This window comes from Arvicanthis niloticus, chromosome 26 (genome assembly GCF_011762505.2).
Source record: "Arvicanthis niloticus isolate mArvNil1 chromosome 26, mArvNil1.pat.X, whole genome shotgun sequence".
In the NCBI taxonomy this organism is placed as follows: domain Eukaryota; kingdom Metazoa; phylum Chordata; class Mammalia; order Rodentia; family Muridae; genus Arvicanthis; species Arvicanthis niloticus.
In genome coordinates, this window is record NC_133434.1 from 12583282 (window position 1) to 12602362 (window position 19081).

General features: G+C 50.5%; 1 protein-coding gene across 5 annotated transcripts; it reads right to left on the reverse strand.

Moving 5' to 3' along the window:
• Positions 1 to 336: 336 nt before the first annotated feature.
• Nlrx1 (NLR family member X1) lies at positions 337 to 15244 on the reverse strand. 5 transcript variants are annotated; one of them, XM_076924842.1, is made up of 10 exons: positions 15116 to 15244; positions 12329 to 12443; positions 11784 to 11853; positions 11284 to 11372; positions 10218 to 10837; positions 8904 to 9725; positions 3820 to 4415; positions 2748 to 2834; positions 1344 to 1595; positions 337 to 873 (listed from the first exon to the last, which is right to left on the reverse strand). In XM_076924842.1, the coding sequence occupies exons 2-10, from the start codon at positions 12396 to 12398 to the stop codon at positions 552 to 554; spliced, it is 2928 nt and encodes a 975-aa protein (XP_076780957.1). In that variant the 5' UTR covers positions 12399 to 12443; positions 15116 to 15244; the 3' UTR covers positions 337 to 551. The 5 variants fall into 5 exon arrangements, with proteins under 5 accessions (XP_076780957.1, XP_076780958.1, XP_076780955.1 ...); XM_076924843.1 differs by having other exon boundaries at positions 15010 to 15123; XM_076924840.1 differs by lacking the exon at positions 15116 to 15244 and adding an exon at positions 14597 to 14862.
• Between the last annotated feature and the right edge of the window lie 3837 nt (positions 15245 to 19081).

Here is a 19081-nt window from a genome sequence, read left to right on the forward strand (position 1 = left end):
CATCTGCAATAGAAGGTAAACCAAACTAACCCTTTCTTGGAAGCACCAGGCAAAGAAGTAGAGACCACAGGGGGTGGAAGACACACAGCCTTTTAATAGCAGCAAGGTTGGCACACTTGTCCCTGGTAGCCTTGGAGCCATCGATACCTGTGCATTTGAGAGACATGAGGCTGGGAAAAGCACCAGTGTGAGGGCATTTTGTGTCCAGAGGTGAGCGTAAGGCAGGATGGGGAGCAGTCCAGTACATGTGCTGACTAGCGGAACCCCCAGCATGGCCAACACAGAGAAGGAAGAGGCAAGACTGGTGGTGGAGTCACAAGGCAATTTGGCCACTGACATGTCATATCCTTAGTCCTTCTAGGCAAAGGAAGAGGTAACATGTTCCATATCCAAGTCCAACATCAATCCACCGCATTTGACCTTGGGAACTCTAGGCTGGACTTGTGGTGGGGGCAGCACAGTTTTAGGGATCTTTCTGGAAGGAGTTGTACAAGCCAGGAAGCCACAGAGGGAGCCAGTGGTCCCACAGCTCTGTCACAGCTGTCACTATCTCAGTGTCCAGAGCCTCCCAGCTGCTCCAGAAGAGTCTTGACCTCGCTCTCCACTCGCAGAAGCTGAGCCTTGCGCCAAGGATTAAGGGTGGAGCCTCGGCTATCTTCCAGATCACGGAGCAACAGCTTGAGATGCCTCTGGACCCGAACCGGGTCCCAGCTGTTGAGGTTGCGCTGGACTTCACTAAGGATCACTGACCAGTACTCAGACACCGCTGTCCCCTCCGTCAGCGAGGCTACAACCCGGGCACCACCTTCGCCAGAGCCACCCAAATCCCGCAGGACCTGGCGGCCCTCTGAACTCAGCTCATTGAAGTAGAGGCTGTAGGAGAAAGAGATGGGAGGATGTCATTTAACAGGGTTTTGAGAAGGAAGATCCAAGATGGATGGGCAGAGAGCCAGGAAGCCTTATAATTCCCTTCGGGCTGCGGAATGGGAGGGGTCAAGTGTGTGTAATAAGATCTGAGGAAAAGGCTCAGATGGTAGAGTGTTTAGCATGTGAAGAGCCCTGGGTTCTCTACCTAGCATCATAAAAAGAATCTGCAATAAGCCAGAGGCAGAGGAGCCAATGGAAACATTTGGTGTGACCAGAGATAGTATAGTCCCCTGGGGGTTGGGGGGGGGAGGGTAGCAGAATAAGGGACAGTCACAGAGGACTTGGGTTAGCTCAGCACTCAGCAAACCAGGATCAGAAAGGTAATACGAAGAGTAGGTTCACAGCACCCCAGGTTAGGAAGAACATAGAAAAGAGAGGCAATAAGCCTGGGGCAGGAGACCAGGAGCAGGACTTACTGCAACAGCTCCAGGGAAGGGTGCTCCCGTGCAGCCTTAGCCAAGGCCAGAGCCACTGTGTCGCCAGCACCATTGTAGGCCACGTTCAGTTCCTGCAGTTGTTTGTTGCGGTCCAGCTGGGCAGCCAGCAGCTCCAGTCCCTCGTCTCCAAGGTCAGTGTGCAGTAGGGACAGATGTGTCACCGAAGTGTTTCCTGCCAGCCCGTCCATCAGCAAGCCCACCCCTGCTGCTGTCAGTGGGTTGTTGGACAGCCTGAGGAGTACAGGCAAGCCAAGGTTAGGGGGTAGGGCACTGTAGACACCCAAGCTGGTTGTTAGGACGTTGGCCAAAGGGGGCACATCTAGGTTGGAGGTCAGTCAGAACACGGAAATTGGGGCCCAGGCAAAGGGACAGCAAAATGGACAGCGGCTCCTGCCCAGGAGGGAGAGTGGGGGCAAGCAGGTTGTCTCTCTCCCTCCCTTCTATTTCTCTAGCTTTCAGACCCTCCCTCCCCCCACCCCCTCACTCTTCTGTTCCTATTATCCCTCTTACACCTTCCTTTACAGCCTCCCCAGCCTTTGGTCCTCCCTCCTCTCTGGTTCCATCTTTCTACTGTCCCAGTCCCCCCACCCCCACTTTTCATTTAAAAATCATTTATTCTGTGCATGTGTGCCTGTGGGAGTGAAGTGGGGGGGGGGATGGGCTGGGGAGGTCAGAGGACACTTGTGGGAACTGGTTCTTTCCTTCCAACCAATATTCGAGCCCTGGGGATTAAGCTCCGTTTTTTCAGGCTTGGCACCAGTCACTTTCACCTTCTGAGCCATCTCACCAGAGGTCCCCCCTTCAGCCCCCTTTCCTCTTCCTCATTCACCTCTTCTGGTTCTCATTAGAAACAGGGCCCCCCAGGCATCTGGGTTCCTAGGAAATCAGCCAACACCTTGAGAGCAACTAGAAAGTACCCAGCATTATGGTGAGTCTGCAGGGATAAGGGATTCTGTTGCCAGGCAACTGGCCCAGGAATTACTGCAGCCTTCCTGTCCTCCAGGCTGATATTAGCCAAGAGAAAGGCTTTCTTAGCACCCACTCTGGGTGTCTTCCTTGTTCTTTTATATTTATTTCCGTTTGTTTGTTTGTTTGAGACAGAGTTTCTTTCAGTATAGTCCTGGCTATACTGAAACTTGCTCTATAGACCAGGGTAGCTTTGAACTCAGAGATCTGCTTCTCTGTGCCTCCCTAGTACTGGGGTTAAAGGTTGTGTGCCCCCCACCTTGCTCCTTTCAAATGCTTGTAATGAATGGACCTGGACAGGGAGCCAGCCAGTGCCCAGGAAAACCTCTTTACTGGAGCCAGGGCAGCCTCACCATGTCTGAGGCCATTGGAAGAGGCAGAGCCTTCCACCAGGCCCCTGCTACATAGGACACTCACCGAAGAGTGGTGACCTGGCATTGCTCGTGTAGCAGCAGGTCTCGGAGGTCTCTGCAGGCCTCAGGGCCGAGATTGTTGAGTTGCAACCTGGAGCAGAAGGTGGCCAGAGAAGGGGAGGCAAGAGACCAAGAAAGCAGATCAACATGGGGTCTTCCCATGGAGTGTGCCTCCTCCTCACCAGCCTGCTTCCTGCCATCCACACATCCTGCTTGGCCCCTGTTGCTCAAGTCACCTCAGCCCACGCCTTCTCCACCTTGCCCTGCTGTGGTCTGCTATGTCAAGGGACATGGGTTGGAAGTTCGTAGTTGTACTGCGAGAAGGGAGAGCCTTTGAGAGAGGAAGCCTGGTTTGAGGATCAGAGATCTGCACTTGGAGAGCATTCACTAGACTTGGGGGGCTTTGGTTCCCTCTCTGCCTTCAGGGCCTTCTCCGCACACAGCTGTCGCCTTTTCTGCTCGTCTGCCATGTTGCAGTGCAGCCTCAGAGAGCTTTACCAGAAGACGAACCTATACACAGACTTTTAGCTTCCAAAACTGTAAACTCCTCTCTCCCCTTCCTTTTTCTTGAGTCAAGGTCTTATATAAGCTGGGCAGTGGTGGCGCACGCCTTTAACCCCAGCACTTGGGAGGCAGAGGCAGGCGGATTTCTGAGTTCAAGGCCAGCCTGGTCCACAGAGTGAGTTCCAGGACAGCCAGGGCTACACAGAGAAACCCTGTCTCGAAAAACCAATAAATAAATAAATAAATAAATAAATAAATAAATAAATAAATAAATAAGGTCTTATATAGCCCAGGCTGGCCCAGAATTCACCGTGTAGCTCACGCTGGACTCAAACTCATAGCACTCCTTCTGCCTGGTTTTTGGATGCTGGGACTACAGGCCTGCGTTGTCTGGCAGACCTCTTTTTTAGAAAGTAGCTAGCCTTTGGTATTGTCATAGCAACAGAAAGCCGACTCCATGCATGTCCCCTGGCCCTTCTTCACTCCTTTGGCCTCCTCAGCACCTTCTCTCTCCTGCTGCCCCTCCAACCCTTTCCCCACTTCCTGCCTGTACATAAAGGACTAGTCCTCACCCCAGTTTCCGGGCACGCAGGAGGACAGGCATGAGAGTGTGTAGCCCAGTGGGGTCCAGCTGGCAGGAGGCCAAGTTCACCTCATCCAGGGGGTGCCTTCCACTTCCCAGTACAGAGGCTACCACTGTGCACTTGAGGGGTGTCATGCGCACACCCGCTAAATTGAGCTGGCGTAGGGAGCCTAGCACCTCAGCTGAGAAGCGTTGGTTCTGGAACTCGTAGTGAAAGAAAAGATGGTCAAGAAGCTCCGAGGGAGGCAGCACCTGCCGACCCAGCTTCCCCAGTTTCTTCTTGATGGCCTGGGCATTCTCCAGCGCATCCAGGTTCTTGATGGGACAGCCGAGCTGAGCCAGCACCGCCCGGTTGTGGGCAGAGAGAAGTCCGCCCATGAACATGGGGAAGAGCTCAAAGACTTCATCCTCAGGGGGTTCATCTGGGTGGCGTCGGGGGCCCTCCACACCCAGGATGCTGGCACCCATCTGATCCAGAACATCGTCATTGTAGTAGTCTTCCTCCCGGAACATCTCCAACACCATAGCCTGGGCCACTGCCTCCCGATTCTTACTCACCATGCGCCCAAAGACTCGTGGAACTACCTGGAAAAGAAGCATGGCGGCAGGGTGAGGGGTGTTTCCAAACATCCAATCAAGCCTCCAAGGTTCAGTTCCAGATAGATACACCCTCTGACTGTTCTAACCTTGGGGTCTCCCCTTGAATTCGCAACACCACTTGCAGATTGCGCTACTTCCTTCCCCCTTGCTGGGACACCCTCCGTGGCTTCCTGCTGCCCGTGGGGCAAACTCCAAACATTTAGCCTGGAATATGAAACTTTTGATAATCTGGCCCCAAATGAACTTTTTCTAGGGCTATCTCTCAAACACTTGTCTCATGGATTCCAGATGTTAGAGATCTCTTCCTTTTGCCCAAGTGCCAGTTCATTTTCCCAGTCTAAGAGGTGGAGAGGAAGAATGAATACAGTTGTCCCTCCACAGAGAGTTGGTTCTAGATCCCTCATGGATGTCACATACGCCTGGATGCTCAAGTCCCTTACATAAAATGAGTCAGTATTTGTGTATATAGTTTATGCATGCCCTACTGTATATTAAATAATCTCTGGGCGACTTGAAACACTTAATACAATGTAAATGCTAAGTCTAGAATGGTTATGTGGTAGCTACCTGTGTTAGATGACCAGAACTATATTATGTTGAAAAGGACCTGTGTATGTTTAATACAGGGACTTTTTGTGGGGACAGTGTTGAGGGTTGAGCCCAAGGCTTCATGCGTGTTAAACATGTGCTCAACTATGGAACTACACCCCACTCCATCTATATTCCCTTTTGTTTGAATTATTTTATTTTATTATTTTATTTTATTTTTACTATTATGTGCATGAGCGTTTTGCCTGCAGGCATGTATATGCACCATGTGTATGTCTGGTGCCTGTGGAGGTCAGAAGAGAACATTAGATCCTCTGGGACTAGAATTATGGATGGTTGGGAGCCACCACATGGATACTGGGAACAGAGCCCAGATCCTCTGCAAGAACAAGTGCTCTTAACCACCGAGCCATCCATCTCCCTAGCTCCTTGCATTTCTTTTAAAGTTTTTTTTTTTTTTTAATTTTTAATTATATGTATGTGTGTAGGTATTGCATATGAGGGCAGGTGCCCGAAGAGGCCAGAGGAAGTTGGGTCTCCCCAAGGCTGGAGGCGCAGGTGGTTGTGAGCCACTTAACATGGGTGCTGGGAAATGAACTCAGGCCCTCTGCAGAGGCAAAGGGATATCTCTCTCTCTCTCTCTCTCTCTCTCTCTCTCTCTCTCTCTCTCTCTCTCTCTCTCTCTCTCTCTCTTTCCGAGACAGGGTTTCTCTGTATAGCCTTGGCTGTCCTGGAACTCACTTTGTAGACCAGGCTGGCCTCGAACTCAGAAATCCGCCTGCCTCTGACTCCCAAGTGCTGGGATTAAAGGCGTGCGCCACCACCACCCGGCTCAAAAGGATCTCTCAACTCCTGAACCATCTTTCTCTCTAGCTCTCTGAAATCTTTTTTTCAAATCTTTTCCTCTATTAATCTTTGGTTTTGTTTTGCTTTCTGTTTGTTTGTTTGTTTGTTTGTTTCATTAAAACAGGCTCTTGCCAGTAGGTAGTGGTTGCATGTCTTTAATCTCAGCACTTGGGAGGCAGAGGCAAATAGATCTTTGAGTTCGAGGCCAGCCTGCACACACACACACATGAATACACACACATGTGTAGAAGCCAAAGGACAAGTCTGTGAGGTTGGTTCCTTACTTTAAAAACAAACAAACTTATTTTGGGAAGAAAAGTCTCACTATGTAGCCCTGGCTGGCCAATATAACTCACTATGTAGAATAGACCACACTAGCCTGGAACTCACAGATATCAGCCTGCTTTTGCCTCTATAGGGTCAGGATTAAAGGTGTGAGCCATTATACTTGGTCCCCTCCTTCCACGTTTATGTAGATTCCGAGGGTCAAACCCAGGCCACTAGGAGTGAAAGGCAAGCCTCTTCACTCTGTGAGACATTTTGTCAGTCCCCATTTTTGTTTTATAAACAATTAAATGGCATTATTATTATTATTATTATTATTATTATTATTATTATTATTATTATTATGTGCCAGACCCCAAGGATTAATTTGAGCTCTAAGTGATATCAATGAATAAATTCTATTATTGCCCCATTTAACAGAAACCTAGAGCAAGGCTTAAATAACTTAAAGGCTACACAGCTAGTGCGTGGCAGAGCTCGGGACTTGAACTCAGGTCTCTGGGTTACTACATTTCTGCTCTTAATCTTTATACTTTGTTGCCCTGAAAAAGGTAAAGTTCAGCTTTAGCTCTGTAGCCCTGACTAACCAGTGTTCTGCCTTCTCAGGACCAGTGCCTGACACCAAGGTAAACCGAGGAAGGGGACAACTTGACCGAATCACAAACCCTGAGCCCAAATCCCAGCTGTTCTTGCTATCAGTGTGCTATTAGACAAGTTCATGTACCTAGGTTTTCTCAACGCTTTATTTTTTTCCCTGTGTGTGTATATGTGCATGTGTGCAGGTATGTGGGGGGCAGGGTTCATGTGCGCTTGTGTGCCCGAGATTGATCCCAGGAATCATCCTTGATCACTCTTCCACCATATTCTTTGGGGGCAGGGTCCCTGAATCAGATCAAGAGCTCGCTACTCAGCTTGTTCTAGGGTTCCTATATCTTAGCCTTCCAGGGGGAACTGTGAGTTTTCCTGCGATCTGGAGATCCAAACTGAAATCCTCGTGCTTGTGATGAAGACGTTTTAACCATTGAACTATCTCTCCAGCCCCATATTTCTTTAAGGTGAAAAGGGATCTCCAGATTGCCAGGGCTGATTTGCAAACAACCAAGCATCTAAAGCGTCTGACAGACAGCAGCAGAGACTGGCTCATCCCATATCCGCCCTGCTCCCAGCATTGGCCTCAGGCCTGCTGGCTGGTTTCTGGAGTGGACCTGCACCCAGGATGGACCATCCTAAACCAATTACCTATGTCATTCATCCTCCCGGTACAGATGGATAAATGGCATCTGCTTTATAGCCCTGTCTCCAGCGATTGAGTTAGGAAGTCATTGCTCCTGGGGCCTGATCGCCTCTGCAGGAGCAGGCACAAGTAAGTTTCTGGGCATCGGGTTCGGGGCATGTAGCTCAGTGGGAGAGCAGTTGCCTACCAAGTATAAAACCCTGGGCTCGATCTCCAACACAAAAAGGGGAGGGTGGAGAAGTTTCTGGGCCTGGGAATGAGACTGTATTGACTTCCTGTGCCTCCCAGTAGCAAAAGTTGGGAGAGAGAGAGAGAAAAAAAAAGGATTCTTGTTAGAAATCTTTATGAGATCGTTTCAAAAGAATCCCCATAACCTCAACCCCCTTCTTAACCCCCAAGCCTGGCTGTGGTTTTCTTCTCCCCATTCCGTAGGCCTCCCACTAAAAGTCAAATCCCCAGAAGATTTCCATCTATGCAAGAGGTAGCCTCGATGCACTGGGAGAAGGACAAGGAATAGATATTCAGACACATGGGATCTTGGGAGGAATAGCAAAGGGCGTGTGCGTGCACGTGCGTGCGTGCGTGTGTGTGTGTGTGTGTGTGTGTGTGTGTGTGTGTGTGTGTTGGGTGGTTTTGGGTGTGTGTGTGTGTGTGTTGGGTAGTATTGGTAGGTGGTATTAGGGGTGTGTGTGTGTGTGTGTATTGGGTGGTTTTGGGTATGTATATGGTATGTTGGGTATTATTAGGTAAGTGGTATTAGGGGTGTGTGTGTTGGGTGGTTTTGGGTATGTGTGTGTTGAGTAGTATTGGGTAGGTGGTATTAGGGGTGTGTGTGTGTGTGTTGGGCGGTTTTGGGTGTATATGTGTTGGGTAGTATTAGTAGGTGATATTAGGGGTGTGTGTGTGTTGGGTGGTTTGGGGGGTGTGTGTGTTGGGTAGTATTGGGTAGGTGGTATTAGGGGTGTGTGTGTGTGTTGGGCAGTTTTGGGTGTGTGTGTGTTGGGTAGTATTGGTAGGTGGTATTAGGGGTGTGTGTGTGTGGGTGTTGGGTGGTTTGGGGGGTGTGTGTGTTGGGTAGTATTGGTAGGTGGTATTAGGGGTGTGTGTGTGTTGGGTGGTTTTGGGTGTGTGTGTGTTGGGTAGTATTGGTAGGTGGTATTAGGGGTGTGTGTGTTGGGTGGTTTTGGGTGTGTGTGTGTTGGGTAGTATTGGTAGGTGGTATTAGGGGTGTGTGTGTGTGTGTGTGTGTTGGGCGGTTTTGGGTGTGTGTGTTAGGTAGTATTGGTAGGTGGTATTAGGGGTGTGTGTGTGTGTTGGGTAGTATTGGGTAGGTGGTATTAGGTGTGTGTGTGTGTGTGTTGGGTGGTTTTGGGTATGTGTGTGTGTTGGGTAGTATTGGGTAGGTGGTATTAGGGGTGTGTGTGTTAGGGGTGTGTGTGTTAGGGGGTTTGGGGGGTGTGTGTGTTGGGTAGTATTGGGTAGGTGGTATAAGGTGTATGTGTGTTTGGGAGGTGTGTGTGTACGGGGTTGGGGGAGGTGCTGAGGGCAGGAGTCATTACCTTGAGCAAGTTGAAGAGCAGAGGCAGAATCCGCAGGGGCAGCAGCTTGGCCACAATGCCCAATACCAGGCTGACATCTTCCCCAACACGGCCCACAAATTCAACCACTTCTTTGCCCACCCGCTGCAGGGCTGTCTTGCGCAAACCAAGAACAATGTAGAGGGCAGCCAGGTATTCCTGCATGGCAGGCACGGTGAATACGAAGGTACCCAGGTGCCCTGGTTCCACACACGGAGCCAGGAAAAACCTCAGGGCATCCCGGCGAAAAATTTGGAGCAGCTGAATCTCCTCCTCTGTTTTGATGCCAGCTTCCAGGCAGCCACGGACATCCTCTTCAGAGAAGTAGGTCTTTCGGGATGACACCCCCTCATAGGCCAACTTGCCCATAGTCCGGGCTGCATAGGACATCAGGGATAAATTGGGGGGGTGGGTGCTGTCCAGTGTTTCCCCACTGAAGTTCAGACGTAGGAAGCTGGTATAGATGCTTGTGAGGGTCTGACCAGCAGGTGTGGGAGCATGCAGGAAGTGCAAGGTAGCACAGACGAGCCAGCAATAGGAGGGCAGAAAGCAGGCAGCGGCAATCTGATGGTGCCCCTCCAGGTTCCGGGACAGCATTTGAATCAGGTTGTCCCGCTGAGCTGGTGTGGCTGAGACACCTGCACCCCCAGCACCATACCCACAATCAGGCTGGTTAAGGCGGAGCTGGAAGTAGAGTTTCTGCAGGTTGGTATCAGAGAAGCCACAGATTTCACCATAGCGACCCACGTACTTGCTGGGGATTCGGCCAATGGCGGAGGGCCGGGTGGTTACCAGAATGCTGGCCTGGGAGGGATATGGTTAAAGGTTAAGAAAGAAACATCTATGTCTCAAGAAACCTGACTGCCTCAAGCCCCTAAAGATGGAGGGTCTAAGAATAAAGAAGACCAAGCTGGGCAGTGGTAGCTCACGCCTTTAATCCCAGCACTTGGGAGGCAGAGGCAGGTGGATCTCTGTGAGCTCCAGGCCAGCCAGAGTTACACAGTGAGAACCAGCCCAAAAAAACTTATATCAACTACTGGTTATGTACTATGGCCCAGGGCACTGAACTTATCACTTGATATGTGGTATCTCACGCAACCTATATAGAACGAGGATAGAACACGCAGGTTTGGGCGGGAGAGTGACTTTCCCAAGGTCACACATTTAGGAAAAGCCAAGGTGAACTGACCCAGGCATTGTTGTCCTACACAGCAGTCATGTAGGGCAAAAACGTAAAATTCTCTATGGGGCAGGTTAAGGGACAGCAGTGACAGGACATGGCAAGGGGCAACCCACCTCGGGAAGCATGTATTTGCGCAGCAGGTTGACAATGATGGCAGCTGGTGCCCCAGGTTCCTCCGGGTCACTGCAAAGCCCTGTGCCTGCCAGCCGGAAGTCAAGGTTGAGTCGCTCCAAGCCATGGAGCACAAAGAGGAGGCGGGATCCCGCAGCAGTCATCAGGGGCAGCACCTCCTTCAGGGGTGTGTAACGCTGGGTCACGAGTTGGCACAAGGAAGCTGGGGTGGGGCCCAGGGATGAGAGGTCCTCACAGGAGAAGGGGATGAGCAACTCAAAGGCAGGCAGTCTCCCATAACACCAATCTAAGACCATCTTTCGTACCAAGGTGCTCTTGCCAGTACCCACGGTCCCATACAATACCACTGTCTGCACTCGGCGCCCACAGGCATCTGGGTCAAAGAGCTGAGACAGAGCCAGTGGGGGGAGCCCTGCTTGGGTTCGTTGATGCCCTGTGGCCAGCTCCGTGGATGGACGAAGCAGGTCATCTGGGGTGCTCTCTCGGATCACAGGGTCAACGTGAACTGTGTCTAGAGCAAAGGTTGGTCCAAACTGGCGCTCCTCTCTGGGCAGCCGGCTAAACCACTCGGTGAGGTTCCGGCGATGCCTTTGGATAGCTTCTGGATGAAAAAGCAAAGGACATTGGTCAAGGCAAGGGACTGAAAGTGCTGGCTCTTCAGGCTAGCCAGGATGGCTATAAGTCAGGTTAGGGAGTCAACATGGAGAACTCAGAGTTGCAGGGACCCATTGTGGTGTGAACATATAGAACTAACTCCATTAACCTATAGATTACTCAGAAGGTTTAAAGCCCTATGACAGAAAATATGGAGTCTTTGAACGAATTATGCTGAGCCTGGGCTGACCGGATTCCTGACACCTAGCTACTGGACTCAAAGTTGTCTCAAGGTAGGGAGAGAATGTCTCTGACAGTGCTTTGTACGTGGTCCTGAGCACAGCGTGACAGGAGGGAGGGGAGTTGGGAGGGCGAGGCAACATGACAGTGGTGGCTCCTCTGCGCCCATCCTCATCCTCCTAGCCCACCCTTCTCTCCACACCCCTCCTTTACCAGAGGCAGAGGTGCTCCTGAACAGCTGCCCATGCCTCCCTGGTCGGGGAGCACTGTCTGCAGAGTTTCCATGGTGACGGATAAAGGCCCTAAGAGCAAAGACAAGGGATGGTCTGAGGCTTAGAACTGGGGTGAACCCTGGCATGGGTTCAGTCCAGTCTAGTCTGTACTTGCTAAGAGGAGGCCCCGACTCTTGCTCTTCCAAAGGACTGTGACCTGGCCCCTCCAACCCTAATTGCTGCCTGCTTGAGACCTAGACTGGCCTCTGCTAGATCGATCCCACTCCCCATTCTTTTTTTTTTTTTTGGTTTTTCGAGACAGGGTTTCTCAAGGTCCCACTCCCCATTCTTATGTACCTACATGCCCTAAGCTAGCTTCCTCTAGATCCTTGGAAGTTACCCTGTACCCTTCCCACCCCAAGAGATGCAGCTCTCTCTCCCAGGAGGAGGTCCTGACCACTCCCATCTCCTGTTCTGAGGCCTGACACTCCCAGGTCTCACCTAGGGGGCTTCAAGGGATGCACCCCTTTAAAAGGCCAGCTCTGTAGGATCCGGAAGGAGATACGCTCATCTGCCGAGAGAAGAGAGAGGCAGCATCTGCAGAGCCATCCACACCCCACCTCCAGTGCACACCCTGACATTGGCATCAACCTCCCCTTCTATTTGCTCTTATGGGGGCATGTGCTATTCCTAAATAGCACTTATTACATAATCTTCTTTTTAGCCATATGATTATTTGATTATCATCCATCTCCCTCCACGAGAGCAGGGCCCACATCTGCTTCTGTTCACAGTTATATACCCAAAAACCTAACCCACAGTCTGGTGCAGAGCCAACATGCAGCTAATGTCGTGGATAAAAAATTAGATTGAAACAGCTAGAAGGGGTCCTTCTCGGCTCGGCTCCCCTTGTCTAAGATGGGCGGTGAGGTGATGTGCGGAGGACACCAGCTATAGTACCACACAGCTGGAACTGGTGCACCTGGCGTGTCTGGACCCTGAAGCAGAAAGGAAGGTCAAAACAGAAACCTCTGCTTCCTGCTTACCTGGTAGCTGGGGTGTTCTTCCCAGGTCAGAGGCCCAAGAAGTCCTGGGCAAATGGCAGCCCCACCTCATCTTAGGAAAACTGGAACACTTAGAACCACTTTCTTTCCTGTTTCCCTGCAAAAAGAAAAGTGTTGAATGAGGTTGGCAAAAGATTCAAGGGGGAAGTAACCCCGCTACCAAGCCTGAGGGCCTGAATTCTGGTTTTTTGTTTGTTTGTTTGTTTTTGTTTTTTCGAGACAGGGTTTCTCTGTATAGCTTTGGCTGTCCTGGAACTCACTCTGTAGACCAGGCTGGCCTCGAACTCAGAAATCCGCCTGCCTCTGCCTCCCAAGTGCTGGGGTTAAAGGCGTGCGCCACCACTGCCCGGCAGAGGACCTGAATTCAATTACAGGAACCCACAGGGTAAAACTGCTCCCAAAAGCTGTTCTTTGACCTTTGCACACACCCAAACCTGTACCCACCACAAACAAATAAATGTATAAAAGAAAAACTTCGAAACAAACAAAACACCACTAATAATGTAAATTAAAAAAAAAAAAGCCAGTACTGTGAATGTATAGCCATTAAACCTCCCACATCACACACACACATATATACACACACACATGCATACACACACACATGCATACACACACACATGTATCTCTCTCTCTCTCTCTCTCTCTCTCTCTCTCTCTCTCTCTCTCTCTCTCTTGCTCTCTCTCCAACCCCTAGTATCTAAGAAGGGGCCATCTCTCCCAAGGGAGGCTCAGCCCTTCTTCATATGTGTAAAGTAAGCCTTTGAAGCCCTGGCCTGGCTTCTAGCTCTCCTCAGCAAGAATAATCCTAACCTGAGTGATTCCGTTTCATCTCCTACCAGCTCCTGATGGCACAGCTGCCTCTGCCCCGTGTTCCAGCCCCAATCATCTGCTTTTAGGTTTTAGTTTTGCTTGACTGCTAGCAAGCTCAGATAGGAGCCCTGTGCTCACTCGCAGGCCTTTTCTGAGCCTGTTTTTAACCCCCACTCATCCTTATTCATTTCCTTCTGCCTTTGCGCCACAGCCATCGGATCCTTTTAGCTGAGTTTTAATGGTTGTATCACTTTATCGTCTCTCTGACTTTTATGTAAGCCGCCTGTAAGGCTGGCATAAATAATAAATGAATGTGTGAATGAACTTCCTGCTTGACACAAGGATGTGCTGCTGCTGCCTCTGCCTCACACTTCAGCCGGGCCAACCTGGCCCCATCAGCCCCCCTCCTCTGGTTTCTTTGCCTCAGAGCTCCCCCACGCCCTGGATTCACACGCTATTCCCTGGCTCTTTATTGGAATCCTTCCTCTACAGGCGGCGGTGCCAGACCTACAGATCTGCTTTTTGCCAGGCTCTTCATTTCATCATCTCAGAACCTTCCAGACCTTACAAACCCCCATTTCCTCAAGTCCTCTGTGCCTCCACTGTTGGATATTCCTCTCCCTCATTCCCTGCAGAAACCAGCTCCCTAAATTCCTTATGCCACTTGACAGCCACAAACCTCAGGCCCACACAAGCTATTTTCCCAGGTTTGCCCCCAGCCCACGCCTCACGCCAGGACTACTATTGGATTTTTGCGCTCACCTTCCTAATTTAGTCCCTATACTTTGGTTAGCATCTCCTTTATCAGAGTTCCAGACACCTTCGAAGAGACTGCTCAAGGCACTCTTTCTCAAGGAGTCTATTCTGGCCCCCTGAGCTCCCTGGCATGCATGTGCCCCTATGCTGGCGTGGCCTCCCTCACTGACGCTGCGGCTGAAAGAAAGGCAAACTTGGGAAGAGGCTGCATTGAGCAACCTGCTTTAGCACAGCTAGGCAGAGCAGACGCTGGCTGAGGTCTTGAGTGGGCTGGAAACAAGAGACCCCGGGGGCTGGAGAAAGTCCTGAAAACCTGGCAAATCCCAGGATTGACATCAATCAGCTCCAGGTTCCCTGAGTCAAGGTCTAGGATAATTCTCTAATCAAGCAGTTGTCATGGCACTAATCAAAAGAAGGGGTGCAACAAGAAGATGCGGAGCTCCCCCCACCAAACTGGGTTCCAAACTGCTTTCCCATTGCCACTTGGCTTGGGGGTGGGGGTGGGGGTGGGGCGCAAAGTGAAGCTGCCATTAGGCCCCGTATTCAGCGCCCAAGCTCCGGCAGAACTCCCAGTGCCACTTGCCCGCTCCCGCGACCCAGCTGCCCGGTTCTTGCTTCCGGGGCCCAGCGCAGCCGTCCAGCCGGGGTCCAGAGGAGCGATCGACCCAGTTAGGCCTTTACCCAGGCTGCCTAGGCCCTGGTGCTGGTCGCCGCGGCCCGGAGGGAAGGAGGCCGGCGTCTCCCGCTGGCACCCAGCTTCCCCGGCTCGCCCGGCACGACGCGTCTAGCCCGCCCCCGCCCGCCAGCCAGCGCGCAGCCCGGCCCACTCGGGCACCCCGCCTGGCCTGGACACCAGAGCGCACAGAGCGGAGACCGGCAGAAGGGGGATCCGGGGAGCTGGCGGGCGGCGGGGACTCCAGCCCCACCCGGTCCTCCTAGGGCCTAGGTTCCCGTACTGCCCCCTGCAGGTTCCCAAACGTCAGGCCCAGCCGATGATCTCATATCCACCTCCAAGTCTGGACTTGTTGATAAAACCCATTTTACAGATGAAGACACGGAAGCGAGGAAGAGTAAATGACTTGCGCGCAGCTCACCTCTGTTGGAAGTAGATGAGTCAGAACAAAAGCTCCGGTCTAGGCCTGAGATATTCATCCCCAGGGCATCCTGACCTCCCTTCCTGGTCACAACCATGGCTCTTACCTCCAGGCAGAAGACAGCCCTTCCTGGATCTTCCCCTTCTGTGTCATTCAGTCCCAAGACTCTAGAGGGGGGCCTCTGACCACTTTGGCCAGGAAGGAAGAATGGGTACCGATAGATACTTCCTTCTCCAACCTGTTCTTCCTGTCTGACATCCCGTCATGCTTTAGCCTTGGGACTTCCCTGTTCTAAAAACCCCAACGCTCATCCCTTCCATTCAAGGAACACCCAAGGTTCTTGTAACCGAGCTGGCAGTAACCTTCAACCAAGGAACGCCTCCACATGCAAACATGGGTGTGCAACGTGCAGAGAACAGACATGAAATAGAGAAGTCAAGAGAGAGGCTCCTCAGGGCGGCCTGGGAAGAGGCTTTTGTGGTCTACCCTCCGTTGGAACAGAAGAGTAATGTTGATAATTTTATCTAGTCAGTTCATTCCATGTGTGGTGTTAGGCCAGTAATGAACACTCACCCTGGGCTGCCAAGCAGAGCAAGTCACGCAGGGACCCACCATGATGACAATGAATTCCTTCAGAGGCTGAGGCAAACTACTAGGAAAATTACTACCTGCTTCTAACAGAGACCGTGACATTTGAACTGGCTGTTTAAAAATCAGAAGGGCATACTGGGCAGCACGGAAAAGGGCATATTTGCATTTTAAAAGATGTTCTTCTAAGATTGGAGAGATGGCTGGGCAGTTAAGAGCACTGGCTGCTCAACCAGAGGACCTCGGTTCCATTCCCAGCATCTACATGGCAGCTCACAACCAGCTGTGACTCCATTCTCAGTGGATCTGATGCCCTCTTTTGGCCTCTTCAGGCACTGCATGTATATTGTGCACAGATAAACATGCAAGCAAAACACCCATACACATATATTTTTTTTAATATTAAAACCAAAAAAGTTTGGGTGGAGGTGGCACATGCCTTTAATCCCAGCACAAGAAGGCAGAGGCAGGTGGATCACCGGAGCTCAAGGCTACAGAGCAAGTTCCAGGACAGCCAGGAATACACAGAGAAACCCTGTCTTGAAACAAGCAAAACCAGTGGATAAATGAATGAATGGATGGGTGGATAAATAAATAAAGTTCTTCCAGAGGAATCCGATGATATGAGCATCTCCATGGACGTGGTCTCAGGGGTGACATTTAGGGTCCAGTAGTTTCTCTCTACTTACCTTGCCGTGGGAAGTCAACTGTCACTTGGCTACAATTAGTGTTCATTGCTCACAGCAAAACCATCCCCTTCCCTCTATGAGTATGACAGATGTGTGGGTTATTATATTAACATATAATTTGACTGGCCTTGCAGACAGAAGGGCTGTGAGTCATGCTGTGGGTATGTCCTCTGTTGTCTGGCCTCAGTATGGGCCACCAGGTGCTCTGAGAGCCATGGCACCGACAACCGTCTTGATCAGCTCTTCCCTTCAGCACTTTGCACAGACCTCGACACAGAGAGGCAGGCATATTGAGAACACAGTCTCTGAGGCCTGGCAGGTGGGCACGAGAGAGAGCATCCATTTCTAGACATAGCTGGATGGGCAGGTTGCTGGAAGTAGAGGGAGGCAACAAAGCAGCCGCAAGAGAGCAGTGTCTGGAGAGCTTGCCTGTCGCCTCCACCCACCTCAGGTTCCTCCACTGTAAATGGAGATGAATGGAGAGGATGGTGGCACTGCTCTCAGCCCCATCTTGGGGCTGCTGTGGGAATCAAAAGCTCTCTCTGTGAATCTGTGAACTATTGTCCAAGTATTTTCTGTGCCTGAAGGTGATCCCTGGCTTCAGAAGGGCCATTTGCCCTCTCTAGTCTCTGTGGAGCTTCAAATCAAACGTGTTTGATTATTGCAGACCTATTTCATTAAGGGCTTAGAGTGTAGCTCGAAGTTTAGTAGGGGTTGAAGACGGGTTTGCGTTTTGAAAGAGAACCAACCAAAGGACTTGAAGGTCGGGGACTGTAATCCCAGCTATTTAGGAGGCTGAGGACAGATAGTTATAAATCCAAGCCCTGGCTAGGTGACAGAGGGAGCTCAAAGGCAAGCCAGGCAATGACAACCAACTTGTCTAAAAGTGTAAAACAACTTAAAAAGATCTGGGGATGTCCAGGGTCTCAGGTTCAACCTGCAGCCAAACAAACAAGCAAATACAAAATGAAACAGTAAAGGAATAATCTGAAGAAAAACTAGTTCACAGTGGCTGCTCATTCCTGTAATCCCAGCACTTATAGGATGGTTTTGAATTCAAGGAAAACCTGGGGCTACATGGTCAGGAAGGAACCTGGAAGTGTAGCCCTGTTGGTATAGATACTCGAAGCCCTGAGTTTAATTTGCAATTGAATGCATAAACCAGATGCGCGCCAGCCTGAAAGTATAGTGTTTGACAGGTAGATGCAAGAGGATCAACGCTAGGACAGCTCTGCAGTGACAGAGCAGTTCAAGGCCAGCCTACACCACATGAGAACCTGTATAAGAATAAATAAACAAGCCCCCCCCCCAGATAAATAAACAATAAAAACTAATATTAGAGAAAAAGAAAAGCATCTGTGTGGTGACCCTCAATCCTAACACTCAGGAGGCTGAGGTAAGCAGGTCCTGGAGTTTGAGGCCAGCCTGGCCTACGTAGTAAGCTTCAGGCCAGCCAAGTTTACATAGTGAGATCCTGTCACAAAGAAACAAGGCAAGGCCAAGCGTGGTGGCACACGCCTTTAATCCCAGCACTTGGGAGGTAGAGGCAGGCGGATTTCTGAGTTCGAGGCCAGCCTGGTCTACAGAGTGAGTTCCAGGACAGCCAGGGCTACACAGAGAAACCCTGTCTCGAAAAAAACAAAAAAGAAAGAAAGAAAGAAAGAAAGAAAGAAAGAAAGAAAGAAAGAAAGAAAGAAAGAGGGCAGGAAAACTAGCTGGAGAAACTTCATACCTTTAACTTGTGAGGAGTCCTTTATCAGCATCACTCCAGGAAGAAAGTCCCTAAAAGCCCCCTCAAACAACCTAGGATTCAAATTCTCCCAACTTCTCCCACTCTCTTCAAGTCTTTATAAGAAACGAAGTTAGTCTGTCTACAGTCGAGTACCCAATCAGTCTGGACCCTAGTCCAAACCAGAAGACTTCTTCTATCTGAGGCACAGCTGTGGTGTTCCAGACAGCTTACAGGGCTGGTTTCAGTAGATCCTTTCCTTTCCTTTCCTTTCTTTTCTTTTCTTTTTTTTTTTTTTTTTTTTTTTTTTTTTTTTTTTTTTTTTTTTTTTTTTGAGACAGGGTTTCTCTGTGTAGCCCTGGCTGTCCTGGAACTCACTCTGTAGACCAGGCTGGCCTCGAACTCAGAAATCTGCCTGCCTCTGCCTCCCAAGTGCTGGGATTAAAGGTGTGCGCCACCACCGCCCGGCTCAGTAGATCCTTTCAATCCCACAACCCCCAGGCCCAAGAGAAAAAAAGATGAAACAATTCACACCTTGTTGGGCCATCTGCCACCTGGTCTTAAGACCCTCAACCCCCTCAGAACACTTGCCCGATCCAAACCTCTAATGTGTTGTACTGCTTACTGATGGCTCAGCCCTGATATAGGTGGCCAAGCAGGAAAAAAAAAAAATGGAAAGGAAAAGAGAAAATAAGAGGAAGCCCAGTGAAGTCCCTGCCACTCCCATCCTGGAGGCAGATAAGGCAGTGGTTCTCAGCCTATGGGTCATGACCCCACGGGATCAGATATCCTGCATATCAGATCCTTACATTATGTTGTGAGTCACATCAGTAGCGAAATTACTAGTTATGAAGTAGCAGTGAAATAATTTTACGGTTGGGGGGTCACCACAGTATGAGGGACTGTATAAAAGGGCCACAGTGTTAGGAAGGCTGAGACCCACTGCTCTAGAGACTCTTCTGTTTCCCATTGTCCTTTCTGAAGACCACTGACTGGCACTCCTCCTCCCCTCTAGGCACTATCAGCGATCCTTGGGCCCCGGACAGTGTCATGGACCACGTTGGTA